Source organism: Balaenoptera musculus, chromosome 4 (genome assembly GCF_009873245.2).
Source record: "Balaenoptera musculus isolate JJ_BM4_2016_0621 chromosome 4, mBalMus1.pri.v3, whole genome shotgun sequence".
NCBI lineage: Eukaryota > Metazoa > Chordata > Mammalia > Artiodactyla > Balaenopteridae > Balaenoptera > Balaenoptera musculus.
Window position 1 is genome coordinate 70,948,888 of NC_045788.1, and position 18,291 is coordinate 70,967,178.

General features: G+C 48.2%; 1 protein-coding gene across 1 annotated transcript; it reads left to right on the plus strand.

The window, feature by feature from the left end:
• The first annotated feature begins 14,247 nt into the window (after positions 1 to 14,247).
• On the plus strand, positions 14,248 to 17,334 carry FAM43A (family with sequence similarity 43 member A). Its single transcript, XM_036851748.1, has one exon. The coding sequence runs from the start codon at positions 15,183 to 15,185 to the stop codon at positions 16,476 to 16,478; it is 1,296 nt and encodes a 431-aa protein (XP_036707643.1). The 5' UTR covers positions 14,248 to 15,182; the 3' UTR covers positions 16,479 to 17,334.
• Positions 17,335 to 18,291: the final 957 nt, after the last annotated feature.

Genomic DNA, 18,291 nt, shown 5'->3' on the forward strand with positions numbered 1-18,291 from the left:
TGGGCGTTTAAGCTCCATTCTCCTTAATCAGGAGAAACACCTCAATGTTGTGATGCTCCGGAGAGGACGCAGCTTGCCCAAGTCAGAGATGAAATATATTCGGAGTCAGGCATCGAACCCAGGTCTCCTCACTGTTTTATTCGTTCCTGGGGCAAGGGGAGAATGACGGTTGTTAGTGTGTATTTCAGAATCCAGTTCTCAAACTTTGATGTGCATGTGAACCCCCTGGGAATCTTGTTAACGTGCAGATTCTGATTGATAAGGTCTAGGGTGGGGCCGGCCCTCTGTACTTTCAGGAGATGCTGATGATGCTGGTCTGGGCCACAGGCCACTCTGAGTAGCAAGAGAAGTCCACTGCCTGCTAGTGAAGACACTGAAGTGGACTGGCTAAAAGTCAGTCACAGCAAGTTTGGGTCAGGAAGAGCTGGGACCCTGACCGTTGTGTGCTACACCTCACTGCTGACTCTTACTGAATTGGAGTGAACTTTGGGAAACACCCAAAGGGCTGCTGACAAACCATGTAGTAGCTGGCAAGGCTTTGGGAAGGCAGTGCTCACAGATCAGTGAAGGAATACATTAGAACATGGTTTCTCCCATTTCTCAACTTAGAAACAGTGTATCTTTAAAAACCCTGAACATCATCTCCAGAAGTAAGATATGGAGAAGACCCATGGAAGAGAATTAGCAGACAGTTTCTGGCATTCTCTTGGAGCTGAGTGGTTAAAGATAAAACTAACTCATACAGTAAGATTCAATGAACTTTATATTCTAGTGACAATAATAATAATAGATGACATATATACACTACCGAACGTAAAATAGATAGCTAGTGGGAAGCAGCCGCATAGCACAGGGAGATCAGCTCGGTGCTTTGTGACCACCTAGAGGGGTGGGTTAGGGAGGGTGGGAGGGAGACTCAAGAGGGAGGAGATATGGGGGTATATGTATATGTATAGCTGATTCACTTTGTTATAAAGCAGAAACTGACACATCATTGTAAAGCAATTATACTCTAATAAAGATGTTAAAAATAAATAATAATAATAGATGATATAAAGAAACCTGCCACCTCATTCCTAGAGCTCAATCAGAAACTTGGGACTTCACCCTCATTTCCTCTTCCAGATTTTGTCACCTTCAGAGATTTAAGGAAAACAAACACTTTTGGTTTCTGTTGTCATTCCTCTTATGGGCTCCAAAAAATCTTGACCAAATAAAGTGATAGTTTAATCAAGATGGGTGGGGCGTCAAAAAGACACTGACATTATAAAATTAAAATAGCAGCAACTATTCTTAGCTGACATATAAGTAAGGCATAAATAATTCTATCCCCCCAAGATGCTCCTCAAATCTACCATTGAAAAAGAACTAACCGACCGAGCCTCAGTTTTCTTATCTGGTTCATGGGAATAATAATAATTCCTGTCCGGCAGAGGTAGCAAATGAGATAATGCTGCAAGTTCATTGCCTGGTATTTTGTGGGGTACCCATTTTCACAACTGAACAATTTTTTCCCCAGAAGTGGACAATGCAGGTGAGAATCCAGATGTATAATTGGTCCATGTTGAGGGATTATGAGGCTAGTTCAGTGAGAAGGGCAAGGAGGAAGGGGACTTGAGGATGCTGATGAGACACGATCATGGTATCCAGATTCAGAGGAACCAAGTGAGATGAGGAGGGAGTGATGATGGTGGTGGTGAAGGATGGGGAAGGTGTTGGCTGCTGCTCCCGAGCGAGGGGGTTGCAGAGATGAATCAGCCCAGTCCCTGCCCTCTAACTACAAAAGCCACTCCACCCACACACTTCAGGGAACAACACAACCCACTCAAACTCCTCTCATCACTTCGTCACGATAGTGGAAATGTTTCTGTCTGGAAGACTGCTCAGATCCTCCTGAATGCCCATACAGCTTAGACCTTCTCTTGAAGCCAAGATTTTCTGAATAGCTGACCCTTGGAGAAAGTTGCATTGATTTTGAGATTGGAAGCCTCATATCCAGTTTCCAGATAGCAATATGGAGTGTTCTTCATTCATGATGTTGCATACTACTTGATTTACTGTGATTCAACAAATGTAGTTCCAAGCCCCGCAAACCCACACTCAGGAACAAACCTTGGAGTAGCTTTCTGCTCTCCAACCCCACACTGTTCTGCCTCTGGGCTCCACCTCTCTCTGGGAGTGGAGAGGGGTGAGTAGGTGGGTTTCTGTTTTGGTTTTCTTTTCACCCCTTGGCCAACAATGTGTCACTGGTAGAAAAATTGTTCCCAGGCAAGCTTGCAACCCTGCCCCTCCCTCTCTCCCATTCTCTACACCTACTACTTCCACAAGGACATTAAAGCAGTTTGCATAATGCTGAGAGTTGTGAAAATAGAAGTCTGGCAGTCTCTGCAGAGTCACTGAATCAGTAGGGAAACTCCCTTCGGTTATCTGCGATTCTCAATTTATCCCTGTTGAAAATGAGTGGATTCTTACACATAATCAAGTTTCAGTAGTTCAGCAGCCCTTTGTGGTTATTATAAATGATTAATTTGAGTCACTTCAAACATTGATTTCGTGCTTGTGCAAGTCATTGTGTGTGCAACGAAACGTGTAAATGACCTCTTGTTTTGGTGTGTAGGCTACAAGATCCTACGTGTACTGTATTTGAACCTGTGGATTTTTTTCCCAACTCTTGTAGTTATATGTGGAATTTCTGGGGTCTTTTATTCACAGATGACTTTGCCATTCTTTTTTGCCTCGCAACAGTCAAGTGAGAAAGGGCACTGTTGTTTTTCTGAACTTTTAGTTGTAGAAATTGAGACCCAATAAAGTTCAGTGAAGTAATACAAAGTAAAGAAGGCTCCAAGTAGAATGAATAATCACCAACTCTAAAATCTGCAGATGGAAAGTGCCAGGTTTCTCTTGTTCATTCATTCATTCATTCATTCATTCATTCATCTCTAGGCTCTGGGGATTCAGCATTGGACAAACTCCTTGCCCCTATGAGCTTGTATTTTAGTGGTGATCAGTCTGACAGAGGGACTCATCCGAGGTTAAATAGCTCAAGTCGCTGGTGGAGCCATGAACTATACCACCAGGCAGACCCTAATCCACCGGGAAAGTCTTCTGACCACTGGGATTTTACTTTTTGTGTCTAACTGTGGGCCCTCCCCTAAGTCACTTGAATAGATACGTTGATAATGTGAGCAGGTACACTTGCATGGTGAGGGAATGAGGAAAAGGTGGAGGAAGTACGGCTAGTCTCAGGAGAAGGTAGGATGGGCCATTTCTATTTCTGTGAAGGACTACCCTAGGACAGGAGAGAAGAGAGTTCTGAGTAGACGTGAGGCAAGCAGAACTAGAACAAACAGGGAGAAGCTACAGAGTTGCCACTGCCATCTGTCTGAACCTACTTACAATTGGAGTGGTTCAAAGATGGAATGGATAGCTTTGAAAGGTAGTGAGCTCTCTGCCACTGGAGGTGTTTAAGCAAAGGCTAAATAACCAGGCATCAGGATGTTCTCAAGTAGGTTCATACTTCAAAGTGGGTGTTGGAATACATAATCACTAAGGTGCTTAACAGACTCCTTACCTCAATGGGTTCCCTTCTGCTTCATGCTACCCTTTGTTTCACCCCAGTCTCTGAAATAACAGGGGCACAGTGACAGTCTCAGAAAAGGTGCCCAGGCTGTCAATAGCAGGGCGGTTCCTTCACCATATAACCCAGGGAGAAGACAACATTGTGCCCTCTTTGTCATGTGAGGGTTGAGGGCACCATGAACCAACCATCTAGCAAATGCGGTCATCATTAGTTACAGTACTGTTAGCACAAACGGAAAAGTGAAGATACAAGGTTTCAGTTTTAAAGGGAACCATGCAGGCATAGCAATTTCTCTGCCCTCTGCTTTTGGAGGGGACAAACTTGGCATTCCTTGCCTCTGGTGGCCCTGATGAGAAAGGCTCACTTGCAAGGCTCATCGTTTCACTTCTCTTGACTGCCTTCTTATGCCTTTGCATTTCTGCCTGGCCCTTGTCCAGGTGGTAAATATTCCAAGCAAGCAGCGCATGAAAGGAGGGGCTTCAGGGCAAACAAGGTCCTGGTGACAACATCTCTGGGGGCTTCAGACACAGGGTGACCTTCAGAGTTTATAGACATCTAACTTGTCTATTTTCTTCTCTTACCCCTGCAGTTTCCTATCATGGCCTCTGCTTTGAGTTGAATGGTGTCTCTCAAAAACAGAGGTCCCCCCCCAAAAAAAATAGAACTTCCAGTCTTAACCTGGATGTGACGTTATTTGGAAATAAGATCTTTGTAGATGTAATCAAGTGAAGACGAGGTCATATGTGATTAGAGTGGGCCCTACTGTAATGACAGATGTCCTTATAAGAAGACACAAATTTGGGCACACACAGAGAAAACACAGGGGGTGAACACCATCAGAGGATGGAGATAGAGATTGGAACGATATGTCTACAAGCCAAGGAACGCCAAGGATTGTGGAAACTAGGAAGAGGCAAGGAAGGATGCTTCCTTCTTCCAGCCTCAGGACCTGTGAGAGAAAAAATGTCTATTGTTTTAAGCCACCCTGTTTATGATAATTTGTTATGGCAGCCCTACAAAACCAACACAGCCTCCTATGATCTTAGAACCAGAGGGGAATTTGCTCAGCTCACAAGCAGGAAGGTGAGGGCCAGAAAGGGGCAACATCTTGCTCTGGGACCCTCATTGAGTGAGAGCTGGGATGTGGGTGTCTGAGCTCCGGCTCTGATCAAGGCACGTCCCTACTCAAATGCCTCCAGTGACTCACCCAGTCTGTGAGATGCCTCCACCTGCTATTCAAGGTCCTCCAGAGTCAGGCCTGACCTGACTCAACACAAAGAGCATAGGCTTTGTATGGACTGGGAGAAAAGACTTGCAAATGATGTAACTGACAAGGGCTTAATTTCCAAAATATACAAGCAGCTCATAAAACTCAATAACAAAAAACCAAACAACCCAATCGCAAAATGGACAGAAGACCTAAATAGACATTTTGCCAAAGAAGACATACAGATGGCCAACAGGCACATGAGAAGATGCTCAACATCGCTAATTATTAGAGAAATGCAAATCAAAAGTATAATGAGGTACCACCTCACACTAGTCAGAATGTCCATCATTAAAAAGTCTACAAATAACAAATGCTGGAGAGGGTGTGGAGAAAAGGGAACCCTCCTACACTGTTGGTGGGAATGTAAATTGGTGCAGCCACTCTGGAAAACAGTATGGAGGAGCCTCAAAAAACTAAAAATAGAATTACCATATGATCCAGCAATTCTACTCCTGTGCGTATATCCAGACAAAACTACAATTCAGAAAGATACATGTACTCTTATGTTCATAGCAGCACTATTCACAATAGCCAAGACATGGAAACAATCAACAGATGAATGGATAAAGAAGATGTGGTACATATATACAATGGAATACTACTCAGCCATGAAAAAGAATGAAATAATGCCATTTGCAGCAACATGGATGGACCTAGAGATTATCATACTAAGTGAAGTAAGTCAGAAAGAGAAAGACAAATATCATATGACATTCCTTATATGTGGAATCTAAAATATGACACAAATGAACTTATCTACGAAACAGAAACAGACTCAAAGACATAGAGAACAGACGTGGTTGCCAAGGGGGAAGAGGGATGCGGGAGGGATGGCTTGGGAGTTTGGGATTAGCAGATGCAAACTAGTATATATAGAATGGATAAACAACAAGGTCCTACTATATGGCACAGGGAACTATATTCAATATCCTGTGATAAACCATAATGGAAAAAATATGAAAAAGAATGTATATATATATATATGTATAACTGAATCACTTTGCTGTACAGCAGAAACTAACACAACATTGTAAATCAGCTCTACTAGAATAAAATAAGTTTTAAAATAAAAAGAGCATAGGCTTTGGAAATCTTTGGCAGGTTTATTTTCTTTCTTTTTTTTAATTGAAGTATAGTTGATTTACAATATTATATTAGTTTCAGGTGTACAGCCTAGTGATTCAGTGTTTTTGTAGATTATACTCCATTTTAGGTTATTACAAGATAATGGTTGTAATTCCCTGTGCTATACAGTATGTCCTTGTTGCTTATCTATTTTTTACACAGTAGCTCGTATGTTAATCCCATACCTCTAATTTGTCCCTTCCCCCCAACCCCAACCTTTCCCCTTTGGTAACCACTTGTTTGTCTTCTATGTCTGTGAGTCTGTTTCTGTTTTGCATATTCATTCAATTGTATTGTTTTAGATTCCACATATACATGATATCATGCAGGTGTCTTAACTTCTCTTAGCCTCAGTCCTTTCCTTGTGTAAAATGAAGGGAATATCATGAACCTCACAACAGTCTTTTTTTTTTTTTTAATTTTATTTATTTATTTATTTATTTTTGGCTGTGTTGGGTCTTCGTTTCTGTGCGAGGGCTTTCTCTAGTTGCGGCAAGCGGGGGCCACTCTTCATCGCGGTGCGCGGGCCTCTCACTATCGCAGCCTCTCTTCTTGCGGAGCACAGGGTCCAGACGTGCAGGCTCAGTAGTTGTGGCTCACGGGCCTAGTTGCTCCGCGGCATGTGGGATCTTCCCAGACCAGGGCTCAAACCCGTGTCCCCTGCATTGGCAGGCAGATTCTCAACCACTGTGCCACCAGGGAAGCCCCTCACAACAGTCTTAAGAGGATGAAACGTTCAGATGGATGTGAAGCATCAGCGCAGTGACTACGTGTAGTAGGTGCTCAATACGCTTGAGTTTCCTACTTTTGCCCGTCATTTAGGGTTCAACACTAATGCCATCGCACAAGCCCTTTCCTCCCTCTAGACTTCTCTCTCCCATCTCTGTCCACACCAACCTGCCCATCCTTCAGTGAAGCCTGTAACCCACCCCCTCCATGAAGAGGGCCCTGGTCTCTCACTGATTGGCTAGAACTTCTTTTTCCCTTTGAGCCCTCAGAGCACTTTAGCTCAGCCTCCACTATCTCAGACTAAACCTATTTGCACCTATGTTTCATCCCCTACGACAGAGGTCCCCAAACTTTTTGGCACCAGGGACCGGTTTTGTGGAAGACAATTTTTCCACGGACTGGGGTGGGGTGGGGGGATGGTTCAGGTGGTAATGCGAGTGATGGGGAGCGATGGGGAGCAATGGGGAGCAATGGGGAGCAATGGGGAGCGGCAGAGGAAGCTTCACTCACTTGCCCACCACTCACCTCCCGCTGTGAGGCCCGGTTCCTAACAGGCCACAGACCATTAGTGGTCCATAGCCCGGGGGTTGGGGACCCCTGTCCTACCACATACCCAAAGTACCTCCTCAAGTCCTCTCTGAATCAGTGAACACTGGATTATAGGCTCCTTAAGGGTGAGACCCTGTGCATCTCCCCAGCACCCAGTGCGGAGAGGCCAGTGCAGTTAATATTTGTGATTGAAGAGCTGTGACTTTGCCAGCTCATTTGTGTGGCCTAGTTAGAGATCCGTCAGGCCCACATGCCCAGAGAGAAGTTCAAAACTGAGAGACAAACTAAAACACAGATTGCATAATATCCTCTCTACCCTCAGTTTGAAAACCTCCAAGTATTTACCACACTCATTTCATTTTACTGTACGTCTTTTGCTATTTCCTGAGAAGTAAGAACTGCTACAACGCTCATTGTTTTGGAGGTGAAAACCCCAGCGAGGTTGAGGGTTACTGGGCAGAGCAGAGGAGCCCAACGGGCCACCAGACTGTCGTGGACCTGGGTGAGATCTCGACCACTAAGGAGACCAAAGTCCGACCATGTAGATCCCACGACAGTCATGTTTGCCTTGAACCTCTTTGGTGCCATGAAGGCCAGTGACAAGGGGACTTTTCAAGGGGCCCAGTGAGTGGCAGCTCAATCGTGTCACAGGGAGATGTACGTTTGAATGATGAGGGCGGCTTCTGCCCAGTCCCCCCATGAGTCCCCAGACGTAGCCCTTCATAGAAGGGAGAGAGTGCAGAACATGTGCACACATTTATGTGTTTGAAAGCCTCTGGCTTTATGTTTAGCTGAACAGATTACCTGGATTGAGATTCAGGCCACATGCGTCCTAATCTTGGCCTGGTCAGAAAATAACTGTATGACCAGTGCGTGTACTCTCAGGACCTGATTTTCCTGTCTATAAAACCGAGGGGCAGGCTAGATTATCTTTTTTTTTTAAAGGAACTCCTTTATTTATTTATTTATTTATTTATTTATTTATTTTTGGCTGTGTTGGGTCTTCGTTTCTGTGCGAGGGCTTTCTCTAGTTGCGGCAAGCGGGGGCCACTCTTCATCGCGGTGCGCGGGCCTCTCACTATCGCGGCCTCTCTTGTTGGGGGCACAAGCTCCAGACGTGCAGGCTCAGTAATTGTGGCTCACGGGCCTAGTTGCTCCGCGGCATGTGGGATCTTCCCAGACCGGGGCTCGAACCCGTGTCCCCTGCATTGGCAGGCAGATTCTCAACCACTGCGCCACCAGGGAAGCCCCCAGGCTAGATTATCCTGAGGGACCCTTCCAGTCCTGCCAGTCTGTGCTTATGACAATTCGATTGCTATGAAAATAAGCACATGGTTGACGTCCAGTCCACAAATGTTTTATCGTATACTGACTTGGTGGCAGGCCTTGTGCTAGGAACTGGGTACAGAAAGATGAATTAAATACAGTCACTCCTGTTGAGGCGCTCACAGCCTAGTGAAGGAGGCAGAGAATTAAAGGCACTAGTATGACAAGCAGGTGATCACAGAGGTCGAGATACACACAAGGGAGCATGGAGTAGGAATTAGGGATCTCGGGACATTTTCCTGGAGACGGTGGGACCCCAGTCCGGGTCAGCCAGGGGACATGGTAGGAGGAGGCCATTCCAGTTAGAACCACATAAGCAATGGCAGGAAGACAAGAAACAGTCTCACGAGCCCTGGAGAAGCATAGGCTCTTCTCCATTGCTGCAGCATAAATTATGAGGCCAGGAGAGGTGACAAATGAGGCTGCAGAGGTGGGCAGGTGCCAGACCTGAACATTCTCACGTGTTATACTGAGGAGCTGGGGCTGTAACCTGTGGCTGGTGGGAAGCCACTGCAGGGTTATAGTGAGAGGAAGTACAATGTCAGATTTGTGATTTGGTGAGAGCGTGAAGGGTGGATTTGAGGGGGGGGCAGGCAGAGAGATGGGAATGGGTATAGATGGAGCTAAGTGACCGGGTTAATTGGGGTTGGCACACAGTTAATGTTGCTCTAATTGCCTTAGTTTTTTTAAGGAAGCACCAGGTCCTCTGCTTGGCTCTGATGGGGAGTGGGTGCCTTCTAGAAAGTGCGAGGATTCAGGGTACACATTGAGGGGAGTGACAGAGGAATGGACAGCTAGATGGGAGGTGTACTGCTGCTGTAACAAGTTACCACAAGCTTGGCTTAAATCAACATAAATTTACAATGCTGCAGGTTACAAGTCCAATACAGGTCTCACTGAGCTAAAGTCAAGGTGTCGGTAGGGCCTCTTTTCTGGAAACTCTAGGGGAGAATTCGTCCTTGACTTTTCCAGCTTCTGGAGGCTGCCTGCATCCTTTGGCCTGTGGCCCCTTTCTCCATCTTCAAAACCAGCAAAGGAGAGTTGGGTCCTTCTCATATCACACTACTCTGACCCGCTCTTCTGCCTCCTTCTTTATTTAAAAAAAAATTGAGGTGAGATTCATATAACATAAAATTAACCCTGTAAAAGGGAAGAATTAAGTGATATTTAGCATATTCACAATGTTGTGCAACTACCACTTCCATCTAGTTCCAAAATATTTTCATCACCCCAAAAGGAAACCCTGTATCCAGTAAGCACTTGCTCCCCCTTCCTCCATCCCTCCAGCCCTTGGCAACCACCAATCTGCATTCTGTCATTATGGATTCACCCATTCTGGATGGCTCATATAAATGGACTCATACAGTATGTGACCTTTTGTGTCTTCCTTCACTTTAGCATAATGTTTTTGAGGTCTCCACTTTCACTTTTAAGGACCCTGGTGATTACATTGAGCCCATCTGGATAATTCAGATTATTCTCCCTTTTTAAGGTCAGCTGGTTAGCAACCTTAATTCCATCTATTGCAGAATCTTCCTTCCCCTTTGCCATGCACTGTAACATATTCACAAGTTCTGGAGATTAGGACATAGACATCTTTGGGGGGGGTCATTATTCTGCCTACCATAGGAGGGGTCAGAATGGGTTGAGGCACTGCCTGAACGGCTGAGGGATTCTACTCAGCATTATAGCTCCAGAAGCAGAGCATAGAGATTGTGGTAGTGGTCCAGGGATGGGGTGGATGCAGTGCACAGAAATTGTGGACCCGATGCTCATCCAGAAGGTCCTGGATGGGGAGGAAGGCAAGGATAAGAGGCTAGGAAGGAGTTGATAGTGGGAAAAATGAAGTGGGCTAGGGCAGGGCTCACTAAACTTTAGTAACTGTTCTATCATGGAGGAGTTTAAGCATGTATACCCCAGCCCCTAACTCCAGAAATTCCCATTTAAGGGTGGGATCCAGGACTTGTCCCAGGGAATTCTGATGCAGCCAGTGGGTGAGTCTACTTGTGAGGAATGCTGATGTAGATCCTGGAGGTCTTGAGAAGGTTAAATAACTGATGTGATAGAGTAAGGAATGAAGAGGGCTGGAAGGGTAAGAGGCTGTGATCACACAGTGGGATTTTGAAGCCAGAGAGTCCTTGAACCCACTGGAATCATTCCCACCTTGGGGACTTCATATTGGGTGTGTCCTTTGCCTAGCACAAAGCTGTCCATATGTATAGTTTTAAATGTTCTAGCAGCCACATTAAAGAAGTAAAAGGAAACAGGCAAAATCAATTTTAATAGTATATTCTATTAACTCAAAGTAGCCAAAATATTATCATTCAATATATAATTACTATAAAATTATTGAGATATTTTACATCCTTCTTATCTTACTAAGTCTTTAAAAGCCAGAGTGTATTTCATGTTTGCATCACATCTCAATTTGGACCAAGTACGTGTCAAGTGCTCATTAGCTGCACGTGGCCAGTGACTACCACGTTGGCCAACACGGGTTGGAATGTTCTCCCTCCATCTCTGTGCCTGGCTGGCTCCATCTCATCCAGGTCTCTGCCCAGAGATACCTTCCCTGGCTCTGCTGTCTAAGCCAGCTACTTTCTACTCCTAACACTGTTTTCTTTTCCTCAGAGACTTACCACTAACGGATATTTGATTAGTTATTTGTTTGCTGATTATCTGCCTCCCCATAGGATATAAATCCCATGAGGGCAGAGACCCGTCTGTCTGCTTTGGGGCAGTATCCCCAGCAACAACATCACATCCACAGTATATCCACAAATCACATCCACAAATATTTGCTGAATGACTTTGAAGATCCCAGATACGTCATTTGTCATCTCTGAAGCCCATATTCATTCAGTGGGGTGTAGGGGGAGGGGGACCAAGAGGCAGGAGCGTTATACAAGAAATAAGGTGGGAGAAAACCAGCCTGAAAGCTTCCTGCGCGCTAAAAGGCTGACTCTTACATGTTACGTTAGAGGCTGGGTTTCTTTCCAGCTGTGACTTGGCTGTGTATTGATTCAACCACTGGCTTATCCAGTTCTATGAGAAACCATCTCATCAAGTGTCACTTCTGCCTGGCACCAGTAGATGGGGCAGTGTCATAAAAAACAGGTGCAGTCTGCGGTCCCATGCAGGTTCTAAGCCGTTTCCGGCTGACTTTGCTGAGGTCTCTTCTGGAACTGCTCTGTGTCTCAAATCTGCACAGAGCGGGACTCACATGTCAGAGTGTTGACATTTGTCTAGAATTTCTCTGTCCTCCCCAGGTTGAAAACAGCCTTATTAACAGGCTTATTAAACAGTCAGGAGCAGGCTCTGTGGGCCTGTGCATCTGGGTCTGACACTCTGGCTCCACTGGAAAGCCTGGCCCGCCAGTGGAGTCCTCCCTGCTGCTGTGGTCCACTGGTTTCCCTGCCACCGCATGAAGCCCAAAGAGGTGCCTCTCGCGGAGGCTGAGAGCAGCCTTAGCTCCCACCACTGGTCCCTCCTCTTCCTGCTCAAACACTTCTGGTCCCTGGACCTCTGACTAATTTGGAAATGTTAACTGCTTGAACATGATGCCTGCTTTTGTAGAGTCTAGACTTTGAGATTATGGACCAGCTAAAGGTCACTTAGCACAGGTTAATTTGGTGGGTTTTTTATCGGAATTTTTTGTTGGGAGCACATACCACCTGCTTCATTGCCACTGCAAGATATTCCAGAAATGTGAGCAGAAGAGGAATTAACCTTGGTTTAAATGGGTTATTATAGTCCTAATCAGCTCATTCCAACACCATACCTCCATTAACCCATCAGTGCAGCTGAGGAGTAAGGCATTAGAGCTTTGGTCTAATGACATTCTGGGACCAGCCAGCCATGAAAAGGCCATTCCTTCCCTCAGAGACTAGGAGGGCATGATCAGAAGACTTCCTTGTTTGATCAGGAAATTTTCTTCTTTCATTGTCACAATTGTCAAATGCCATCCTCAACTACACATGTGCACGCATTTTTAGGTTCTATAATTTTGCCGATCTCTATATCTGGAAAGCCCTTTAATTCTTCCCTCCGTGGCAAAATCCTGTCCATATTTCAAACTTCACCACCTCCATGGAACCTTTTCTGATTTTCCTAGTCACAAAGAACCTTTTCTTCCAGCTTCTCAGAGTACTTTGGGTCTTTCTCAGGGCATTTAGTTCACTCTGTCTTCTTGTTCACATGCATGTTTCAGTCATTCATTCAACAATTAAGTAGTGTCAGGCACTGGGGGGAGATAGGGTGCTCTCACAGGACTTACATTCCAGAAGAAGCCCAGAGGTGGGTGAAGTTTACATCCTTCATTGGACTGGGAGCTTCTTGGAGACGGGAATTAGGTGTGTTCCCAGCTCAGGGCCTGGTACCAAAAGTTACTCAGGAAAGTTAGTTAAATTGAAACGCAGCACCAATGACTCTAGGAAATTGGGTTAGAGTTCAAAGAAAGGTTAAAAGTTAGCAAAGGTAGAGGGCCAGAGAATTTCCATGAGGAGCTACAGTTGTTCTGAAATCAGAATCTGGCATGGCAGCCAGAGACATCCAGATACCCAGTAGACTGGGCCTGGGGAGTGGGAGGGCCTACTCTCCTCCTCTGGGATGAGTTTGGAAGTTTGATGCAGGGTCATCTGGACATTTATCACACATTCCAGCTAGAAGTGGTTTTGCTTTGATTGAGCAGACCATAGAGGCAAGCTGGTTGTTTCGAGGGCCCAGAAATGAGTTACTAGCCAAGGGTCAAGCTGGCCAGATGATTAAAGCGACATTATCCAGCTGGCACAAGAGAAAAGAATAATTAACGCTAACCATTCTCTGTGGAGGGTGGCCGGGCATTATTTGACACAAATAAAAAACGTCATTTGAATTTTTACTAGGAATTCTCATCCATAATGTGATAATGATGTAATAAAACTGAATGACTGGCCTGCCAAATTATAAACTGAGTTCTAACCACACACAAGCATTACTTAGAAATTGAATGTATCTCAGAAAACTGCTCTACTCTGAGGCCTGACAGAAGGAGGGGGCACTGCTGGGGGTTAGGAGCTGGAAGCACCTTATTTACCAAACACATACTATAGTGTTCACTCTAATCATCCTATTACCACTCATCTCTCTTTTCACTATCTGCTCTTTGCCTGTGGAGAAAGGGCTCCAAGATAGTGAAAGATAAGTCTCAGCGTTTTCTTTGCCCCTATTTATTTTCTTTAATAGAATAAAATTCTGGAAAAAAAAATTAAACAGCACCCAGTCAATTTCAGAAAGCTATTACACACGGAAAGAATCACTATTTCCCCAACCTTTTTGTATTTTATAGTGTAAATCCCACCTTCCACCACCTCCCCCAGAAGTTCCGATGGAGACACACATCAGTGAGTTGCAACTCAGGCTGGGGGTGGAGTGTCAGAATTCAAGTTGCTTTTCTTGCGGGGTAACCAAAGGTCTTGGCGATTTTTGTAGATAAATTCTACAGAATTTCTGCTGGTAAACTTGGGATTTAATTGCCAGGTTGGACCGTTCTGCCCTTTCCCTCAACCAATGGCTGCAACCAGGTCCCTTTAAGAGACCAGGAACCCGCCGGGCTTCCAAGCCCGAAACAGATCCTCTTCTCTGCTCCTCCCCTGTCCCCGCGCGGCGAATGGTTCGCGCCGGCCTATATTTACCCGAGATCTTCCTCCCAGACGGCAAGGATGTGAGGCTGGCGAGGCAGCTATCGCTCGCGACACCGGAGGGGGCGCGCAGCAAAGGCTGGCAGCCGAGCCAGGGGATCCCGGGAGCGCAGTCGGACACCCTCCGGAGGGAAGAAATGAGGTAGCGACCATCCCCGGAGCCGACCATGCGCACGCCCCGCCCTCGGAGCCTGGCGCTGCCCTGGCGGAGCCAGCCCGGACAGTGAGCCGGAGAAGCCCGAGTCCCCGGCGTCCTGCGGGAGAGAAGATGCAGTGAGCCACGGCGGGACTGCTGCGCTGGGCCCGCCGCGGCCAGCCGGACCCACCATCTGAGCGCACTTGGGGCAAGCAGCTGATTCTGGGACCCGCTCAGCCGAGGGCCTCTCTGCCTCCAGCACCCCTTGGGGGTGGGGAGCACCGACCCCTGGGCACACTAGCGGTTGAGTTTCCGCGGTTTCTGGCCCTAGCCCTGGGGATTGTGTGTGTGAGTGTGAGAGGGGGCCCCTTTTCACCTTCGCCGAGGAGTTCCTGCGTATTCTCGCACCATCCCGGCTGCTTTTGCTGCACGCGCGCATCCCTTTTTTCTAAAGACATTTTCTGCTCCACTCTCGTGCTTTCTCTCATTTTGCTTGCCCAAGACTCTTTGCCCTGGTCCTGCCCAGGCTGGGGTAAATCTGTGTGCTCCTCCCTCCCCCCCACTCGTTGCAGTTAAATCCTCTTTAAAAAAAATTCTACCCCTACCTCTTTCGGCGGGGTTCTCGAACATCTCCCCCGCCCCCACTCCCTCCGACTGGGCCACTCCCAGCAGAGTTTTATTTTTCGGTCTTGCCCCGGCCGGGCCCGGCCGGGGCGGGTGGCTCAGCCGGGCTCTCAATCGGCGCTCCGCCGCCGCCGCCGCCCAGCTGCGCTGGGGCGCCCTCCGGAGATGCTGCCGTGGAAGAAGCACAAGTTCGAGCTGCTGGCCGAGGCGCCGCCACGGCAGGCGTCCAAACCCAAGGGCTACGCGGTGAGCCTGCACTACTCGGCGCTCAGCTCTCTGGCGCGGGCGTGCCCCGAAGGCGCGCTCAGCCGGGTGGGCAGCATGTTCCGCTCCAAGCGCAAGAAGCTGCACATCACCAGCGAGGACCCAACTTACACCGTGCTCTACCTGGGCAATGCCACCACCATCCAGGCGCGCGGCGACGGCTGCACCGACCTAGCGGTGGGCAAGATCTGGAGCAAGAGCGAGGCGGGCCGTCAGGGCACCAAGATGAAGCTGACTGTGAGTGCGCAGGGCATCCGCATGGTGCACGCCGAGGAGCGTGCGCTGCGCCGCCCGGGCCACCTCTACCTGCTGCACCGCGTTACCTACTGCGTGGCGGACGCGCGACTGCCCAAGGTCTTCGCCTGGGTGTACCGGCACGAGCTCAAGCACAAGGCGGTAATGCTGCGCTGCCACGCGGTGCTGGTGTCCAAGCCCGAGAAGGCGCAGGCCATGGCCCTGCTGCTTTACCAGACGTCAGCCAACGCTCTGGCGGAATTTAAACGGCTCAAGCGGCGGGACGATGCGCGTCACCAACAGCAGGAGCTGGTGGGCGCGCACACCATCCCGCTAGTGCCTCTGCGCAAGCTGCTCCTGCACGGACCCTGCTGCTACAAGCCGCCGGTGGAGCGCAGCCGCAGCGCGCCCAAGCTCGGCTCCATCACCGAGGATCTGCTCGGCGAACAGCAGGAGCAGGAGCTGCAGGAGGAAGAGAGAGGGTTGCACACGGAGGGCTGCCCGGAGGAGGAGGAGGAGGAGGAGGAGGAGGAGGAGGAGGACCGAGCCGGGGAGGGAGACCCGGCAGAGCAAGAGGCCGAGGCGCAGCGGGCGCTGGTGGTGGCCATGCACTTCGAATGCGGGGACTTGCTGGACACGCTGGAGAGTGGCCGCGAAGAGGCGCTGGGGGGCGGCGGGGTCTCGCCGGGTCCTGAGGCTGTGTCGCCGTCTCTGCTGCTGGGCAGCACCTCCGACATGAAGGCCGAGCTGTCCCAGCTTATTAATGATCTGGGAGAGCTCAGCTTCGGCAACGACGTACGCAGCCTGCAGGCCGACTTGCGGGTGACGCGCCTACTGTCGGGTGAGAGCACGGGTAGCGAGAGCTCCATCGAAGGAGGGGCCCCGGAACCCACCACTACCACCGCCGGGGACCAGTCCGACCCCGCCGACTGCGCCAGCTCAGACGAGCCCCACTCGGGCTGAGCTCCCAGCAATGTCCTGTGCGCTCCCCTGTTGCCCCATCGTGACCCCCCCCTCTCTCCACCACTTCCTTACCTTCCCGACCCCCCCCCCCAAAGAAAGGGGAAAGGGGACACTTGAGGCCCAGACCCTCCCCCACCCCCATACGTTTGGCTCTGTTTGAAGCAGGGCTCAGATTGCACGTGGAGATATGGGGGAGGGAAACTCTACAAGGAAGGGGAGAGAGGCAGCCTCTGGGGTCTGGGGAGGGGAAGGGCAGCTGGTGTTAGCAAAGCCCCACAGGCGTGAGGTGTCTGCCGGCCAGTTTCCTGTTTGTGGGGCAGCTGGGGCCTGAGGAGGAGGGGTTAACTTCCTCCACCAGCCCCCAACTGGGAGCGGCCTGGCGCTGTCATTGACATGTCATTAAAAAAAAAAAAAAGAATTTGCTCTCACAATGTTTGAGGCTTTAGTGCCACCTCCTTGCCCCCAGTCTTTTTGGTGCGAGAGCTTGGGTTGTTTACCTCAGACTCAGACCCTTGAAATTCTGCCAAATTCCTCAAATAACTGGTGGGGAAGGGAGGAGGGGAGAAAGAAAGTTGCATTTTGTTTACAGTTAAAGACATCTAATATCTAAAAAAGGAGTTTTCCTTTAGAAACACACACACCTTGCTCCCGCTCAAAAGATCTCACTCCATGATACTGTGTAAAATATTTTTGCACTGTTGTGAAGTATTTTTGACATCTTTTTGGTTTTTTTTTTTTTGTACATAACTGTGTTCTGAGTCCAATGTTTATATCTTTTGCTGTGCAAAAGGGACATGTAAAATGTTGTTCAGCTGTATATACAGAAATGTGTATAAAACATTTTGTTATTTTTAAAGAGTAGCACTGCTCTGGTTCTGTTTGCCCGCCAGTGGGGAGAGAATAAAGAGGAAAATTTAACAGAACAGGTGAGCGTCTAGACCTGCTTCAGAAAATGCTTGGCCGTGGGGCTGGGCGGCAGAAGGTGTGACCATGGCTGGGATGGGGTGGGAGAACAGTCTTTGTCCTTTGCGGGGCTTGGAGGTAATTAGGGAAGGGGAACCCACTTTATGCGTAGCCTGGGGCCTTTCTGGTCCTCTGCAACTCTGGATGCTGCAGCTGGGACCATATTCTTCACTTATTATTAGTTAATGTGAGTGTGGGCTTTTTCTGGCTTCTTTGAGGCAATTTTTGGAGATGCCGGGTGAGTTCTGTTCCTCACTGCCAGACCTATGATGTTATTTAGGGAGGGGTGACTTTCAAGGTCTTCTGAGGTTTTACCACCTCCTTCTGTGGTTCACCTTTTCCTTTCCAAACAGCTCAAGGAGCTTTAGATGTGAATTAGAGAGCTAAGGAAAGTCCCCATGATGCTCTCTGAGGAGTGGGAACATCTCTGTTTTTCCTGGGAGGAAAGTCAAGGAGAGAGGAAAGTGGAGAGGTTCCAGTCATGGCTTGAATGAGTCATGGTGCACGTGGGGTGGGGTCGGGGCAGGGGCAGGTGGAAGAGCCTATTTCCTTCCCTTCTACAACCCAGCATGACCCAGTGGGAGGATGGTTTGGAGGTCAAGGCGGAGAAGGACTGCTAGAGCTTGGTCTGTGTGTGTGTCTTAGCGTTTTCATGCTTTCCGTGTGTTTGTTTCTGTTGTAAACTCCAAACAGATGTCTCTAGTTTGGCTACACCCGATCAGCTGGAAGCTGTAATAAGATTCTGCCAAAACTGTGCCTTCTGCAAACTATTTTTTCCCTTTGCCCCTATGGGCCCCTTTTCCTGTGTTGCAGAAATTGAGCGCTCTCCTGGCCTTCCCTAGTGTAGTGT

Excerpts from the sequence above, each read along its gene's own strand:
- FAM43A (XM_036851748.1), top strand. The coding sequence starts at position 15,183 with ATGCTGCCGTGGAAGAAGCACAAGTTCGAGCTGCTGGCCGAGGCGCCG.